This window comes from Euprymna scolopes, chromosome 46 (assembly GCF_053919585.1).
Source record: "Euprymna scolopes isolate OS-2025 chromosome 46, ASM5391958v1, whole genome shotgun sequence".
In the NCBI taxonomy this organism is placed as follows: domain Eukaryota; kingdom Metazoa; phylum Mollusca; class Cephalopoda; order Sepiida; family Sepiolidae; genus Euprymna; species Euprymna scolopes.
This window is the reverse complement of record NC_136527.1, coordinates 693,444-711,864: the sequence shown is the minus strand read 5'-3', so window position 1 is coordinate 711,864 and position 18,421 is coordinate 693,444. Positions and strand designations below refer to the sequence as shown.

Sequence of the window (18,421 nt, the reverse complement as noted above, 5' to 3'; positions counted from 1 at the left end):
TCTGACCATTTTTCCAGTGGCCTTGGCAACAGATTTGATGTACGTATTCCATTTAAGATCAGGAGTAAAGGTCAAGCCCAGAAGCCTGTCAAAACTTGAGGCCCCCCCCCCAAGACGAGAGCCATTCATTTTAATTGATGCCAGATGGGGATCAGAACGTTGATGATGTAAAGATAGAAGCTTGGTTTTAGATGCATTAAAAGTAACCAGCCACTCCTTTCCCCATTGTACACTTTTCTTTCTTTTCTCTCTATCTATCTATTGTTCTATTTATCCATTTATCTATATATCTGTCTATCTATTTATATATCTATCTATTTATCTGTATCTCTCTCTCTCTCTCTCTCTCTCTCTCTATATATATATATATATATATATATATAAATATAAATATATATATATATATATATATATATATATATATATATATATATATATATATATCCGTCTCTATCTGTCTATCTATCTCTGCCTCTGTTTTTATCTTTCTCTTTCTCTCTCTCTCTCTCTCTCTCTCTCTCTCTCTCTTTATATATATATATATATATATATATATATATATATATATATCCGTCTCTGTCTGTCTGTCTATCTATCTCTGCCTCTGTTTTTATCTTTCTCTTTCTCTCTCTCTCTCTCTCTCTCTCTTTCTCTCTCTCTCTCTCTGCATCTAACTTTATCGCTATCTATCTATTGTTCTATTTATCCATTTATCTATATATATGTCTATCTATCTCTGCCTCTGTTTTTATCTTTCTCTTTCTCTCTCTCTCTCTCTCTCTCTCTCTCTCTCTATCTTCATCTCTATCTCGTCTTGAACATCTATCTATATTTTTATGTACTACTTTTCTTTCTTTTCTTTTCTCTCTATCTATCTATTTTTCCATCTATCTATTTATCTGTCTATCTATTTATATATCTATTTATCTGTCTATCTATCTATATCTCTTTCTCATCTATCTATCTATGTATCTATCTATCTATCCGTCTCTCCATCTGTCTATCTATCTATCTTTGCCTCTGTTTCTCTCTCTCTCTCTCTCTCTCTCTCTCTCTCTCTCTCTCTCTCTCTCTCTCTCTCTCTCTGCATCTATCTTTATCTCTATCTCACCTTGAACATCTATCTATATTTTTCAGGAAGGAGGAATATGATAGCAAATAAGAAAGCTGCAAAAATAATTCCGTTGGTTACGTGTGGCATAACAGTTTTAACGCTGCATAATTTGTAAGTCACTTTTTTTTTTTTTTTAAATGATTCTCCTATAATAGGGAGAGTTATTAAATAATCCCAACCCTGAATCCTGCTTTCTTTCTGTTGTATTTCTTTCAGTGCTTGTTCATATTAGTAATATTTTAAACGTACGCATTTCAGGTGAAAACATTATTACATATTTATGTGTCAAGGTGAAATTAGTATAAATTATGAAAAATTATAAAAGTTATAGACATCTTCAAGACTCGATTTTTATTTCTCGATTTTTCTTTCTTTTTTTTTGCCCCCCCATCAAAAGGAGGGTACCTATTTACAATGCCTCCCCACCGGGCAGAGTTAGACACCAGGGTCGTTTTTTAACGTGGAGAAAAGGAACAAAAATAAAAATTGTCTCAGTCGTGAAGGATTTCTCCTCCACTGATAGAGAACAAGAAATTGAAATGCAGCCTCTGAAGAACAGATACTACACTTTGAGATATTAAATCTTTTATTCATGTTAAAAAATACAGTAAAATTAACGGTGAACAAAAAACTTAGGCACATGGCCAACTCAAAAGGGGGGATTTTGGGGGTCGTTGGTCATCCTTGTCACTCCAGAACTAAACAAAGTCAAAAGTTTCTCCCAGCTAGTATCTTCTTTCACCATAATACCGCATTCACCCTTTCATATTGGGGGACGTCCTAGTAACTCCCAATTTTTAAAACATTTTTTATTGACGTGTAAAAACAAAAAAGATAACAATAAAATGGTACAATAATTCATTTGTGTCGAGGGCGGGGGAAGAAAAAACAAAAGGTGATTAGTAGGACCCTCCCAACCCCGTCTAGTTGATAGACTGCCCGTTCCACTAGGTTTGTAAAAGGAACCTCGCTTCTGCGGGTCAGTCTCTAGGTGGGGATGCCCTCTAGATGGGGATGAATGGAGAAAAGAAAATTTTTGTGGGTAAGGGATGGAGGTTAGTTTGTATTTCTTTTTCTCCAAGATGGGTAAAATTTAGAGGAAGGGGTGAAAACAAAAATTGCAGGTAAGAGGGGATGGGGATCTTGGAGGCTTCCTAATCGGGGAGGGATGGAACACACACTCAGCTAGCTGAGAGACTACTTGTTTAATTTTACTTAACAGAACTGCGCGTTCCACACCTAGGCGGGGAACACGTATTCAAATTTGGCTCCTCTTCGTACACACAGACTTGCCACATGTATCCATCTTCTGTCAAATGCCGCGCGATGCAGCCTTCTTCTATCACATCTGATCTTCACCCGTAGTTGGTGTTTAAAGAACACGATCAGATCTTGATCAGAAAAAGACAACACCCCCCGGCAACCTTGCAGACGCGACGTCCAAATCACCATTCTCGCCACGGCCAGGATCGTAACGTAGACCATTTGTCTTTCCCGGTCCCACGGCGGCCTCACGTTGTCCACAACATTGGATACAGTAATTGGGCGAAGATGCTCAGGATCGATGCGAGCCGTCACTCCGCTGACATACGACCAGTACTGGCAGAGTTCGCGGCAATCGAAGAAAGCGTGATCCGTAGTTTCTACGGCCGTTGTCCCACAACGGGGACAATCAGGCGACTCCAAAAACCCGGAACTGCATTGTATGTTGTTGAGTGGAAGTGCATTTCGGGCCAATCGCCAGGTCAGAGAGAACTCCGAATTGTTCAGATGACTCGAACCTGGCGCCCAGCTCCACGCGGAGCGGATCTCACTCTGCTGCCACCCCAAACGCGCGCATAGCGGGTTGTCAGCGGCCCCCTTCACTAGATCTCTGTGGAGTTCCCTACGGGTAGCAGTCACAAGGTTACTGGACCTTGGTAGTCGTTTTAGCGCGGCTCGGCACTCTTTCATGTAGGCAGATTCTCCCCGCGGCCTGCGACGGCTCTCGATGGAAGGGTCGAGAACGAGGTCGGGGAAGGCGGCAGTAACCACAGGGTGCCACGGTTGGTCATCCTGCATATAGTGGCTCAGGAAAGCCAGCCTCTCAGCATCTCGATGACACTTCAAGTCCGGCATTCCCAAGCCTCCCTCACACGGACGTTGAATACAGACCTGTCTGCTCACCCAGTGTCTTCTTCTGTCCCAAAGGAGTGAGGACAAGAGTTCGACAAGAGCTTTTAGGTGTTGTGCAGGCAGGGGAAGTATGGCCAGTCGGTAAAGGATGAGAGGAAAGACGTAAGTGGCGCACGCCTCAGCTCTACCCTTAAAGGAAAGTTTCCTAGGAAGCCACGAATTGACTGCAGCCTCCACCTTTGACCGTACCTCCAACCAATTCTTGTCAAGCTGGAGACCCGGTCCGAACCACACGCCGAGGATCCGGACCGGGCCATCTGTTCAGCTGAAGGGCGCAGGGAGGTTTGCGTTGCCACTCCATGCGCCCAACCGCAGTCCTACCGACTTGTTGCGGTTTATCTTGGCCCCCGTGATTCTTTCGTACTGTGTGAGTGCCTCCGACACGACCTCAATGTCTCTGAAGCCTGACACGAAGATCGTGACATCATCGGCGAACGCAGATACCTTGGCAGCTGAGCCGCCAGGTAGAGCCACTCCGCGCAGGGCCGAATTTGCCTCCCCATGTCTCAGCCGACCGAGAGATAACAAAGGGTTTCGAGCGCTTTCCGTTGACTTGCACGACAGCCATGGGCTGTCGATACATTATGGAGATCCACTTGCAAAAGTCCGGTTTAAAACCGGCGGCCTCTAAGACAGATGCCAGGAAACGATGGTCGACCCTATCGAAAGCTTTGGACTGATCTAAGTTTATCAGCGCGGCTTCCGTGTCGTCATCTATTCCCCCCTCTAGGATCGTGCGGATCAGGTGCAAGTTGTTCTGAATCGATCTCCCCTTCACAGCGTAGTTCTGTTCCGGTTCAACCAACTCGTCGATAACAACCTGCAGCCGATTCGACAGGACCTTGGCCAAAATCTTCAACTCTGTGTTTAGCAGAGTTATGGGCCTGTAATCGTCTAACTCTTCCCCTCCATGCCCGTCACCTTTCTTCAGCAATGTGATCACTCCCTTGGTCACCTGCCCTGGGATGGATCCCTGAGCAAACCAATGGTTGAACATATCCGTCAGAAGAGGCAGAAACATGGGCGACAGCCTCAAGTACAGTTCGTATGGCAGAAACATGGGCGACAGCCTCAAGTACAGTTCGTATGGCAGACCATCAAGTCCTGGCGATCTGTCACAGCTGACCTGCTTCAGCGCAGTAAAGACCTCCCGTTCCGTCACCCGGCCCTCGCAACCAGCCGCTCTAGCCGCCTCGAGGCGGGGAGAGTCGGCCAAATAGTCGCTAAACTCAAGGACCGGAAGATCGGGCTGCTGCGTAAAACGCTTCTCGAAATGTTCTCGAAACCCCTCGCAGATCTCCCGAGTCGATTCCAGGGTGCGTCCATCCGGATGTTTGACTTTCGCAATATATTTGTCCGAGCCACGCCTACAAACCTCACGGCGCACGTCTGCATCAGAATTGACTGCTTCGTTGCCTATCTTTCTAAGCCTAGCTCTAACTACTTGGCCTTCGTAACGCTCGCTAGTCTCGCGTAGAAGGTCCTGCTTAGCTAGTTCCTGACTAACCCTATCACCCTCCCCTGTAGCCTGGGCTAGTTTCTGCTCTAGCTGCTTCTTCGTCTTGGCCTTATCTAGTGCGAGGCGCTGGGCATACTTGACGGAGAAGCTTCTGATCTTGGCTTTGAGACCTAACCACCACTTACTCCTGGTAACCGCCCCCACTAGTGCCTTTTTAATCAATTCTCTTAACTGATCTTGGAAGTCTTGTATCTCCAGAAGGGAGGTGTTTAACTTCCAGTACCCCGCTTACTTAGGCCTATTTCCTAGCTTCAGCCGGGCCATAACTAATTTATGGTCCGTCTGGCCTAGCCAAGTGAACGTGGGACAAGATAAGAAGTCTACTTCGCCTCTCCTAACTAACATCCTGTCCAAATAGGTATTTGGATAGGAGGAAACGCTATTGGTCCACGTCCACATCTCCCGCCCCGGATGCTCGAACCGAAACCTGTCGACCAGACCGAATCCAGCCATCAGATCAGCCAGGCTGGACTCGCACCTCTCCGATCCTCTAGCATCGCCTCCTACCTTATCTATCTCGGGGTCTAAGATGGCATTCCAATCCCCCATTAGCACTACCCGCTTCCGACAATCTACAAACGCGTCAAGCTGACTGAAGAATGAGACCCTCTCACGAGCGGTGCTGGGCGCATGAACCGCGATCACCCGAAACACAGAATCTTTTACGGCAACATCGGCCACAACCAGCCTGCCCACCACATCTCTATGGACAACGTCGACCGTCGCCGACAGGGTACGTTTAACCAGCACGGAAACTCCCTTCCCCCGCGGGCTGCCATATGCTGAGAAAACCTCAAAATCTCTGGCCAGCACCTGACAGTCCACAGAGGAAACGAAATGCGTCTCCTGAATCGCAGCCACATCCACTCCCAGGGACAAGAGGTCGTGCCGGAGGCAAGCCGCCCGGCCCGGTAATCTCAAGCCCCTCGCATTCAAACTAGCCAAATTCAAAGCCATGGTACTTACCTTAGGGTGTGTCACACTCAGCTCCGAAGTCAGCTGGGGAGAGGACGCCGACGTTATGTGCCATGCTCAAGGTGGTCAGGTTTTTCATGTCCTGACCTTCTCTCGCAATGCCGCCGACGTCCAAAGGATAAATTAATTTTATGGCCCTGTAGAGTGACGGATGGACCAACACGGGGACCCTTCCCTTGCATTGTTTTGACAGTTCATCAAGAGAAGGGTCATTTTTTTTCACCAGTTCAATTCCCGGAAACGCCCCTTCAGCGGCCTGCAGCCTTGTCCACAAGTTGGTCTTGCAGGCCTCTGGAGTTCTGACAAAAGTTATTAGGAGTGGGGCGTCCGGGAAATTTGAGGGGATATTTACATCTTTCCCCTCTATCTGTTTGTTATCGAGCAGAGGTTTTAAGTTTTTCCTCTGCCGATGGGAAATGTCTGTGGCCACAGATACAGGGTCTACATTACATAGTTCCTCGGGGGCAAGGACCTTTGGTCTGCAAGAGGCAGAGGAGTCTCTTCTCTCCCTCGGTTCATTCTTTTCATTTTCATTTTGGGGTAGTGGCTCAGTTTGCCTTGGTGTGGGGACGGGTGCTTGTGTGGTGCCTGGTGTTGGTGTTGGTGTGGTGTCTGGTGTTGGTGCGGTGTTTGGTGTTGGTGCGGTGTGGTGTCTGGTGTTGGTGCGGTGTTTGGTGTTGGTGCGGTGTCTGGTGTTGGTGTTGGTGCGGTGTCTGGTGTTGGTGTGGTGTCTGGTGTTGGTGCGGTGTCTGGTGTTGGTGCGGTGTCTGGTGTTGGTGTAGTGTGTGGTTTGGGGGTGGAAGTGGATTTTGTTGTTAGGGGTGGTGTATGTTCACAGGGAGTGGGGGCCACCTTTTCTTCCTCTTTTCTTCTTTTGTTTTTCTTTTTCATTCTTTCGAATGAACCGGGGAGAGGTGAGGTTGAGTTCCTCTCCCTCTCACTTGCGGATTCATCCTCAGAGGAGCAGTCTTTTCTCCGCTTGATCCCCGTCTCGATTGGTGTGGGGACCGTTGGTTGTGTCTGCTCCTCTATTTGCTGCTGCAGCTGTTTTTGTTGTTGCTGCTCTCGCTGGTGTCGTTGCTGCTGCTGCTTCTGCTGCACTTGCTGATTTTGCTGCTGCAGTAGTTGTTGCTGCAGTTGTTTCCGCGGCATTGGCTGCGGTGGCTGTTGTTGTTGCTGCATTTGCAGAGGCTCCTGCCTCGATTTTTGGGCTGGTGGGGGGACGGTGGCAGAAGGGATTATGTGTTTCAGCTTTTGTCTCACTACCGTGCTCCATTCTTCCCCCTTGGCCTCCTGGGTGGTTTGGGTTTTCCTTGGAGCTGGGGTTGGTGCTGCAGTTGCAGGGGTTGTTGCCGCCTGTTTTGGTGCGGGCGTTGTCTCAGGGGTTGTGACCGCCTTTTGGGTTGTTTGATTAGGGGTTACCCTTTGGGGGCAACTCCTAGCCATGTGGCCCTGCTTTTGGCAGAACCAACAGTGTGGACGACGGCCCTCCACCACTACCGTTATGCTGGCGTCTTTGTATGTCAGCAGCGGTGGTATGGCTCGAACACCCTCCCTCTTCAGCCTCATTGCTATTGTGTAGCAGCCCAGGTGAGTCCCAGTTTTTGACCGTACTGGGGTCACCTGTTCTACCTCACCATACTGGCTGAAGAGGCATCCTAATACTTCCGCAGGTATTTGGGTTGGCACATTAAATACCTGCACCCGAGTCCTTCTCTTGCCCTGGTATTCAGGTATTAGTTTGACTCTCCCATGCTTTATTTCTTGGAGGGAGAGTCTCTCCGCATCATCCTTGGTGGGTAGGAGGATGTCCCACACAGCGCAGCTCCTCTGGTACAGGTATAGTACTGGGATGTTAAGTTTGTGGAGGAGCCCCGCCATGTCTTCCTTCTTCATCCCTAGGAGGCGGTTTTCCGGTATATCGGAAATGGCAAAGGACAGGACTCTGCCCTCAATCGCCTCCCAGGCACCTGGTATGGGTTTTATATCTGCCCCCTCTATGTATTGTCTGTACTTTGTCAGGTACAGGTCTCTATACTCTTGAGGGGACAGTTGTTTTTCTATGGTCTTCCCCCACGCAGACCCTCTTGTTGGTGTTGGTATGGGGTCTTTAGTGGGGTTGGGCCGTTTTTGGTCTTTTATGGAGGTCGCCCCTGCCTGTTTATTGGCGACGCTTCCTGCCTCCCCAGATGTCCTGGTCAGTCCTTTTGTGGGAGTGTCACATTTTTGAGTGGCGGCTCCCTTTTTAGTGTCTTTTTCGGGAGCAGCTTCCCGTTTTGGGGAGTCGGCCTCTTGGGGAGCATGATCGTTTTTGTTTACTTTGAGGCCATCTGCCCCTTCCTCGTTTGTGAGGTCCAGGCGGTATGCCCCTCATTTTCTTGATCTGCTCCCCTTTTGGGAGGGCAGCCCTCCTGGGGAGCGCTGTCCCCGTTATTGTCCTTTTGGTCTGGCACCTCCTCCTTTTTGTGGTTGGAGTGAGATGCTACGACCGATTTTGGTTTTGCTCCCTTTTGGGGGGAGTCGCCCTCGGGGGGAGCTGTTGTTAAATTTTCCCCCTCCTGGGGAGCGTCCAATGGTGTCATACCCGGGCGGTATGCCCCATCAGCAGTTGTTTTTTCTCCTGTTGGGGATTCGTCCTCTTGGGGAGCAGTAGCCCCCTGGCTGGGGGTATCCATATTGGTGGGCCCCTGGCTGAGGGTATCCATATTGGTGGCCCCCGGGCTGGGGGTGTCCGTTTTGGGTCCCTCTTTTAAAAAAATTCACTGAAAAAAGTGACGTGGAATCAGCGTCCAAAGTGGGGAGCCGACTTTGGCGCCAAAAAGAGGTGGCGCCAAAAGGCGGCAAGAGGGGAGATAGAACTGAGAGAGGGAGTGGGAAGTTAGTGGAGGGAAGAGAGAAGGTGTTTCCGACCCTCCCTCGCGAGAAGGTCGTAAATTATCAGCTCGGATCCCCCCCCGTGGGGGAGGGGGGAGAGCAGAGAAAGACAGACAAAGTGGGGGTGCGGACAGAACGCGACCCAAAAAGCTTGTCAGGTGTTCCGGGCACGGGAATGTGTCGCCAGAACAGCACTGCCTCGCACGATGTAGGTATCAGAACAGATACTACACTTTGATCTTGTTTATATATTTTATTGAGAAAGAAAAAATTGAACATAAAAAAAAACGTACAAAAAATTCAATTCAACAAAATTAGGCACAAGGCCCTACAAGAAATTGGGAGGGGGAGGGTACAGGGTCTTTTTGACTATGTAACAGATGAGACTTTGAAGTCTTACTCTTGACTGGCAACATTTACCAAAATACCTCAATCACTCTGTGGATCCTAATCTAACTAATAACCCCAGCGTTCAATGTAAAATTTAACTATGTACAATTTGTATATTCATTTCTGTATGTTGTGTGTGCATTTTTTTTTTTTTTTTTGTGTGTGTGTGTGTGTGTGTGTGTGTGAGAAAATAAAGTTCGATTTCATTAGAAAGAGTTCTTGAATTAATTGGCATAAAATGTTCGTGGAGTGGGAAAAAACTAATGAAAATGTTCATTTCAAAAATAAGGAAAAAAAAACTACTAATGTGTTGTTAGTAAGACCCCCCTGTACTATTCTATGTGGCTAGATCCCCCACTGTTTTCCGGGGAACCGAAAACAAGCAGAGCATCCCTAATGGGGTTTGGGGAAGTCGCCTTAATGGAGGTGGGAGAAAATAAAGCAACGGATGGAGGGGGTAGGAAGGTGACCTCTGAGTAGGGGGATGACCGGGGGCATCAGAAAATAAAGAAGAGGAGCAGGGGGGTTGGGCAGACTCAGAGGTTCTCTAATACCAAAAAATAGAATCAGGAACAGGATCTCATTTGTACCACCAGTCAAGAGTTACTTTACTGAACTTATAATGCTAACCTAGGCGGGATGGGTTCTGTAGGACCCAGCACCGCCCATGCCATGCCTAAGGAGGGAACACATATTGAAACTTGGCTCCTCGACGGATGCACAAACTAGTGCTGTGCACCCACCTCTTGTCAAAATCCACTCTAGGCAACCCCTTCCAATCGCATCTGATCTTTACTTTAAGCAAATGTTTAAAGTAAACGATCAGATCCCGATCAGGAACAGATGTCCCTTCGTGGACCAACTTGAGGCACGTGATCCAAATGGTCATGCGCGCTACTGCTAGGATCGCCAGGAAAACCAAACTTTCCTCCCTGGGGAACGGCGGCTCCATGTTGTACACAAAAGTTCCTACGTCGAGATCGAGCAGACACTCGGCATCAATGCGAGCTGTTACCCCCTCGACGTACTTTAATAGTGGCTGTATCCGGCTGCAACTAAAAAACGCGTGCTCGATTGTTTCGGGCTCGCGTTCGTCACAGCACGGACAGAAGCGGCTGGTATGTTCTTTATACCGGAAAAGTACGTCAAAGAGGGGCAGCGCATTTCGGACCAGTCGCCAAGTCAGGGAGAATTCCGAGTTATTCAGAATCTCCCGTCCCGGCGCCCAACACCATTGAGAACGGACAACCTCCATCGACCATCCCATCCGCCTACAAAGTGGATCCTTCGCGGTCCCCTCCACTAAATCCCGATACAGTTTCTTCCTTGGCTGATCGTGGACATTGGTCCCCGGCAAAGCTCTAAGAGCGGTTCGGCATTCGGAGAAGAACTTGGACTCCTCCTTTGGTCTACGACGACCTTCTACCGAAGGGTTGGGTTTGAGATTGGGAAACGAGTTCTCAACCACAGGGACCCAAGGAGCGTCTCCTTCAAGCGAACGACCCAGGAAAGCCAATCTCTCGGCGTTTCTATGACACAAGAGACTGGGCTGACCCAGGCCTCCCTCGCTCGGATTTTGAACACAGACCTCTCTGCAGACATAATGCTTACCCTCGTTCAACAAAAGTGAATCGAGGCGCCCTTGTAAGCGGGTTAGTCGTTCCGCAGGGAGAGGAAGTACAGACAAACGGTAAAGGATGAGCGGAAAGACGTATGTAGCACACGCCTCCGCCCGACCCTTCAAGGACAATTTCCTTCCAATCCAAGTCTTTACTGACGATTTGACCTTAGACTGTACTTCCGACCAATTCTTTTCCAGCTGAAGTCCCGGTCCAAACCAGATACCGAGAATGCGGACCGTTCCTCGGTCCAGCTGAAAATACCTGGAAGCGAGTTTACCCCGGTCCAGGCCCCCAACCGCAGGCCAACAGACTTGCTACGGTTGAAGATGGCCCCTGTTACTTCTTCGTATCGAGCGAGCGCCTCGACCACCGCTTGAACGTCCGTGAGGCAAGACACGAACACGGTGACGTCATCGGCAAACGCGGAAACCCTGGCTCGTGTGCCTCCAGGGAGAGCTATTCTGCGCAGGACTGGTGTAGCCGCCTCGTCCCTTAACTTGCAAAGGAGGGGTTCCAACGCCAGGACATACAACAGAGGCGACAGCGGACAACCCTGTCGCACCGACCGAGAGACAGCGAATGACTCCGACAGCTTACCGTTGATCTGCACCGCTACCGTCGGCCTGTCATACAGAACAAAGATCCACTTGCGGAAGTCCGGATTAAATCCGGCGGCCTTTAGCACAGATCCTAGGAACCGATGGTCGACCCTATCGAATGCCTTGGACTGATCCAAACTGATCAGCGCGGCTTCGGCGTCGTCTTCTGTCCCCTCTATGATCGAGCGTATCAAGTGCAAATTGTCTTGAATCGATCTCCCCTTCACAGCATAAGTCTGGTCCGGTTCGATCAAGTCAGTGATGACAACCTGCAAGCGATTCACAAGAATCTTTGCCAAAATCTTTAACTCTGTGTTTAGCAGAGTCAAGGGCCTAAAGTCATCAAAGTTTTCCCTCCCACCATGCCGTTGACCTTTCCTCAGCAATGTGATCACACCCTTGGTCACCTGTCCAGGGATGGAACCCTGGGCAAACCAATGGTTGAACATATCCTTCAGAATAGGGACCAACATGGGCGACAGCCTCAAGTAAAACTCGTAGGGTAAACCATCAAGCCCCGGGGATTTGTTATAGCCGACCTGCTTCAACGCAGTAATGACCTCATATTCAGTAATAAGACCATCACAGCTAGCCGCCCGAGCCGCCGTGAGGCGGGGCGAGTCAGCCAAATAGCTGCCAAACTCATCAACCCTGAGTCAGGGTAGTTGGGTGAAGCGCACCGATAGATGCTCCCGAAACCCCTCACAGATCTCCCGAGTCGATACTAAGGGGTGTCCTTCCAGGTTATGTACTTTACGAATGTGCCTATCCGAACCGCGCCTTAAAGCAGCCTTACGCTCAACAGCGTCAACATTCACAGCCTCGTTAGAAACTTTCTTTAACCTAGCCCTAACTACTTGATCTTCATACCGCTCGCTAGCCAAGCGGTTGAGATCTTGTTTAGCTAGTGTTAACTCTAGGGGGTCCCCCCCCTCCACCGCCCGGGTCAGCTTATCCTCTAAACGCTTCTTTGCCTTAGTCTTATCTATCGCGAGGCGTTGGCTATACTGGACAGAGAAGCGCCTAATTTTGGCCTTGAGACTAACCCACCACTTACTCCCTGTAACCGCCCACACTAAAGCCCGCTGAATTAGCTCAGTGACCTTCAACCGGTAGTCCTCCAGCTCCAACAAGGTGCTGTTGAACTTCCAGTATCCGGCCAGTTTAGGCCTAGCACTTAAGTTCAAACGGGCCATCACAAGTTTATGTTCCGAGTGTCCTAGCAAGTGGAACGTGGGGCAAGATAGGAAGTCTACATCGCCTCTTCTAACTAACATCCGATCCAAGTAAGTGCTTGGATGGGAAGGCACTACAGGATGCCACGTCCACATCTCCCGCCCCGGATGATCCAGACGAAATCTGTCGATGAGATCGCACGAGGCCATCAGGTCAGACAGATTGCTGTCACACCACGCCGACCCGCTAGTCCCCCCGACCTTATCTATTTTGGGATCAAGGATTGCATTCCAATCCCCCATTAAAACTAACCGTTCCGGATCCACTAAGAAGCCCTCCAACCGTCGAAAAAAGGTTGCCCTCTCTACAGCAGCATTGGGAGCATAAACAGCAACAATCCGAAAAACACTACAATTAACAGCAACATCAACAAAAAGCGCCCGCCCGTCCTCGCCTGCGTAAACAACATTCACCGACGCTGACAGGGTGCGACTCACTAGCAAGGAGATTCCACGACTATAGGTATTGCCATATGCTGAGTAGACATCGTAATCGTTTACCAGCACCTGACAATCCCCGTCACAAACAAAGTGGGTCTCCTGGATAGCGGCAATATCTACCTTGAGGGACACCAAGTCTCTCACAACGCGCGAGGCCTTGCTTCGACACCTGATGCCCCTCACATTCAATGTAGCCAAGTTCAAAGACATGATCACTTACCTCAAGCACTGTCACAGACGGGTCTGAAATCCTTGGCAGTGAGGACATGGCAGGCCTGGCCAAGGCTGCCGGTAAGTAAATCTGATGAAGGTGATCCATCCTTGGCCACGCCCCTCACATCCAGGGGGAAGGTTAGCTTAAGTGCCCTGTATAGCGATGGGTGTACATACATGGGGATTCTACCCTCACATTTAAAGAAAATGTTGGTCAGCGAAGGATGGTGCCTATCTACCAGCTGCTGGCCTGGGATCGCATTCTTCGCTGCCTTAATCATTGCCCACATTCCTTCAGTCCTTGCGTCCTTGTTGACCCTAACGAAAGTGGTCAACAAGGGAGCGTCCTTGAATTTAGTGGGGTCTGTTACTAGGTCTCCACCGACTTTTTCCAAGTTTTTTAGTTTATTGTACCGGACCTTCTGTTGTCCTTTAAGGTCCGGAGCCAGTTGGAGAGGGTCTGTTTCACAAATCCTGCTTCCTGGCAGGAAGGGGAGCTTTTTGGTCCGTTCAGTGCGGACTTTGGGAGTGGGGGAGGGGACCTCTTTTGGTTGATGGGGAGGCTGAGCACTTGGGGAGGGGGTAGCCTGCTCGTTTTCTTCTTTTTGGCTCCTGTCACGGGATGAGGGGCGGGAAGAGTTTCTTAGGGCCTTTATAGGAGAGGGGGAAGGTTGTTCGGGTTGCTGGGGTGTTGGGATCACAGGGGGCTCATCCTGTGTTGTTATTGCGAGGGAGTCCTTCTCAGTCTCAGTGGGGGTAGGAGGGTTTGCGCGTGTCTTGCGGCTTTTCCTCCTCCTGGCCCTCCTGATCTCTGTTGCGCTCAGGGCCATAGAGACTGTTGTTGTCTCTTCCTCTGCCTCTGACACGGCCTCCTCCTCAGATTCTGGTAGTTTTCTCTTGTTTGAGGAGGAGGGTGTCCGTGTGTCCATCTTCTCCGTCTCGCTCTTCGGTTGGTCTTGGTCTTGGGTGACTGTCTGCAAGGATGGCTGTTTGTTGGTCTTGCCTTTCTTTACGACCGTCACCCAGCCTGTCGGTGCCTCTGGAGGATTTGCGGCCGGCGCGGGAGCAGCGGCTTGATTTGTTGTAACGCTTGTTCCCGCCGCTTTTGTGGGCTTCTTCCCTCCATTCCTCTTCGGACAGTCCTTCGCCATATGCCCTTGTTGTGTGCACAGCCAGCAATGGGGCCTCCTCCCTTCCACTATAAGGGAGAGTGTCCACTCTCCGAACTTGAGTGTGGCTGGGATGCCGTAGAATCCAGCCTTGTCCAGGACCATCTGTACTTTGTAGTCCCCGGTCATGATGTTTCTTAATCCGCGGACCGGGGTGACTTCCTCTACATCCCCATACTGGCTTAGGATGGCCCCCAGTTGTTTGGCCTCCATATAGCAGGGGACGTTTAGAGCAGAAACATTTGCTCTCCTCTTGTTCATATAGATGTGTTGGAGCTTTATGTTCCTGCTCTGATGGCAGGTCCTGGACAGCCTGACTGCGTCCTCGGAGGTGGGGAGCAGAACATCCCACTGTGCGTAACTCCTTCTACAGATGTAGTTTGTGGGAATGTTCTGTTCCAGCAACACGTTCATTATGGTGTCCTTGTTGACGCCCGTCAGACCCCTTGTCTTGGTGTCTGAAGTTATCAGCGAGAGCACTCTTTTCTCCAGAACTTCCACTTGACCCGGGAGGGGTTGGATGTTGTTCCCCTGGGTATACTCCTTGTAAGTGGAGTCGAAGAGTGCTCTGTAGTCTTCGGGCGTCAACTTCTCTTGCTGCTCTTTGGGGCCCCATGCCGGTCCTCCATCCTGGTGGGTGTCAGCTGGACTCGGGTTGGGGGGCGTAGCTTGTGTTGTGGGGCTCTCTCTTGTTATGGGCATTTTTGGTTTCGGAACTGGGCCGTTACCAGGCAAAGTAGGCCAATGTGTCTTTGGCGTTGTTTCGTCCTGGCTTGGTTTGCTCTCTGGGCCGCTCCCCTTTCTTATTTTCTTCCTTTGCTGGGTGGCTGTCCCCTTGGGGGATGGAGGTGTCTCCCCTTCTGGTGCCGTGTTCCCAGCTGGAGCCTTGGTGGGTACTGTCAAGGCTGTCTCTCCTTCCAGCTTGCTTTTGTTACCACTGGCCGGAGAGTCGCCCCTTTTCCGTATTTGGTCCTCTTGGGGAGTGTTGGGGGGCCAATCACTGTCTTCCCCGCCGAATAGTGAGCAGATGGAGGCTATTACGTCTTCATTTAGCTCCTCGGTGTGGTCCGCTGTGCTGTTTTCCTCCTTTTCTGTTGGGGAGTCGCCCTTTGGGGGAGCGGGGGATGGGTTCCCCGGTCTTCCTCCCTTGGTTCTGCCGTCCTGGGGTGCAGTTGGTTGGCTGGGTTCTGCACTTTCCCCAGCTAGTGACTTAACGGCAGCTTTTTCCGCTGGGTTGCCCTCGTGGGGAGCGGTTGCAGGTGCTTTTCGGGGGGTCGCCGCGGGCTGCAGCCCTACCCTCCCGCTTTCTTCCAAGGTCGCCGCGCGCCGGGGCCCTACCTTGTTTCCTGGCACCGTCTCGCCGGGAGATGCATCAGCTCCCTCACATAGGGAGTCGTTAGCAGTTGAGATGCTGCGCATTTAGGGTGACGTACCCCTCCTGCCTGGCATCGTGGCGGTTGCACTGGCCGCTGGCGCGGACGAAAGTGTAGTGGGGGAAAAGAAAACCCAGGGGAATGGAGGGGGAGGAGGGGGAGGAGCGGACTTTGAAGAAATTAGAGTTTTTGACTTCGGTGCTAGCGGGTCAGAGTGCCGCGTCGCAATTAAGAGAGAGAGGGGATAGGCATCCCTGCCCACAGAGGGGAGCAGAAACGAAGCACCCGCCCTACCCCACGTCACCCTACCCACTAACTTACCCCAACGGAAGCGAGAAAGAGAACCCTGTCTGCTCGATCCACTGGGAGAGCAGCGAAGATAGACAAAGTTTGGGCCTGGCAGGTCAGAGTGCTGCTCAGGCAATTAAGTGTGGAGAAATTAGACCATCCCCTGTCTCTAGAGGGAAGAGACCGGAACGAAGAAAAAATGCATGCAAAAAACAACAAAAGCAGGTCTCAACTAGTGGTGCTGGTCCCGAGATTCCAGTCTCCCAAAAAAGGGGATCGGTTTCCGGGTCCAAGCTCCCACAAATGTGGAGTCGGTCCTTTAGGTCCTGACTCCTCAAAGGAGGGGGTCGGTCCTTGCTAACGAAGGTTAGTATGAAAACACCTTAACCTAGCCCGAAAGCCCGGTGGCGGAAAGTTTCGTAACTGAGAGAACAGATACTACACTTTGATCTTGTTTATATATTTTATTGAGAAAGAAAAAATTGAACATAAAAAACGTACAAAAAATTCAATTCAACAAAATTAGGCACAAGGCCCTACAAGAAATTGGGAGGGGGAGGGTACAGGGTCTTTTTGACTATGTAACAGATGAGACTTTGAAGTCTTACTCTTGACTGGCAACATTTACCAAAATACCTCAATCACTCTGTGGATCCTAATCTAACTAATAACCCCAGCGTTCAATGTAAAATTTAACTATGTACAATTTGTATATTCATTTCTGTATGTTGTGTGTGCATTTTTTTTTTTTTTTTTTGTGTGTGTGTGTGTGTGTGTGTGAGAAAATAAAGTTCGATTTCATTAGAAAGAGTTCTTGAATTAATTGGCATAAAATGTTCGTGGAGTGGGAAAAAACTAATGAAAATGTTCATTTCAAAAATAAGGAAAAAAAAACTACTAATGTGTTGTTAGTAAGACCCCCCTGTACTATTCTATGTGGCTAGATCCCCCACTGTTTTCCGGGGAACCGAAAACAAGCAGAGCATCCCTAATGGGGTTTGGGGAAGTCGCCTTAATGGAGGTGGGAGAAAATAAAGCAACGGATGGAGGGGGTAGGAAGGTGACCTCTGAGTAGGGGGATGACCGGGGGCATCAGAAAATAAAGATGAGGAGCAGGGGGGTTGGGCAGACTCAGAGGTTCTCTAATACCAAAAAATAAAATCAGGAACAGGATCTCATTTGTACCACCAGTCAAGAGTTACTTTACTGAACTTATAATGCTAACCTAGGCGGGATGGGTTTCGTAGGACCCAGCACCGCCCATGCCATGCCTAAGGAGGGAACACGTATTGAAACTTGGCTCCTCGACGGATGCACAAACTAGTGCTGTGCACCCACCTCTTGTCAAATTCCACTCTAGGCAACCCCTTCCAATCGCATCTGATCTTTACTTTAAGCAAATGTTTAAAGTAAACGATCAGATCCCGATCAGGAACAGATGTCCCTTCGTGGACCAACTTGAGGCGCGTGATCCAAATGGTCATGCGCGCTACTGCTAGGATCGCCAGGAAAACCAAACTTTCCTCCCTGGGGTTGTTGTACACAAAAGTTCCTACGTCGAGATCGAGCAGACACTCGGCATCGATGCGAGCTGTTACCCCCTCGACGTACTTTAATAGTGGCTGTATCCGGCTGCAACTAAAAAACGCGTGCTCGATTATTTCGGGCTCGCGTTCGTCACAGCACGGACAGAAGCGGCTGGTATGTTCTTCATACCGGAAAAGTACGTCGAAGAGGGGCAGCGCATTTCGGACCAGTCGCCAAGTCAGGGAGAATTCCGAGTTATTCAGAATCTCCCGTCCCGGCGCCCAACGCCATTGAGAACGGACAACCTCCATCGACCATCCCATTCGCCTACAAAGTGGATCCTTCGCGGTCCCCTCCACTAAATCCCGATACAGTTTCTTCCTTGGCTGATCGAGGACATTGGTCCCCGGCAAAGCTCTAAGAGCGGTTCGGCATTCGGAGAAGAACTTGGACTCCCCCTTCGGTCTACGATGACCTTCTATCGAAGGGTTGGGTTTGAGATTGGGAAACGAGTTCTCAACCACAGGGACCCAAGGAGCGTCTCCTTCAAGCGAACGACCCAGGAAAGCCAATCTCTCTGCGTTTCTACGACACAAGAGACTGGGCTTACCCAGGCCTCCCTCGCTCGGATTTTGAACACAGACCTACACTTTGATCTTGACCCGAAGGCCAAAAGGAGGGTAGACCTTTTACCCGTGTCTGTTCGTCTGTGGTCCTGGATATGACCTTAAACTATATCCAGTGGTAAGGAGCCAGCTTGCGGGCTTTGGGGAGTGTGGAGCCACCCTTTAATTGCCATTGCTCCCAGGTCCACTCTGACTCGGAGTGGTAGTACCTGTTAGTGTCCTAACTATGGATTAAATAGAAACCGACTTGAAAACAACAAATATATTCTATTAAAAAACTT

The 18,421-nt window shown here is 49.8% G+C and overlaps 1 protein-coding gene across 1 annotated transcript in view; it reads left to right on the top strand.

Annotated features, from left to right (window-relative positions):
- Window positions 1-18,421, top strand: part of LOC145270880 (cilia- and flagella-associated protein 251-like) — a 185,684-nt gene that overhangs the window by 60,496 nt on the left and 106,767 nt on the right. The window contains exon 8 of the mRNA XM_080126434.1: window positions 1,138-1,225. Coding sequence (XP_079982560.1) covers window positions 1,138-1,225 — 88 coding nt within the window. The remainder of the gene's footprint in view (window positions 1-1,137; window positions 1,226-18,421) is intronic.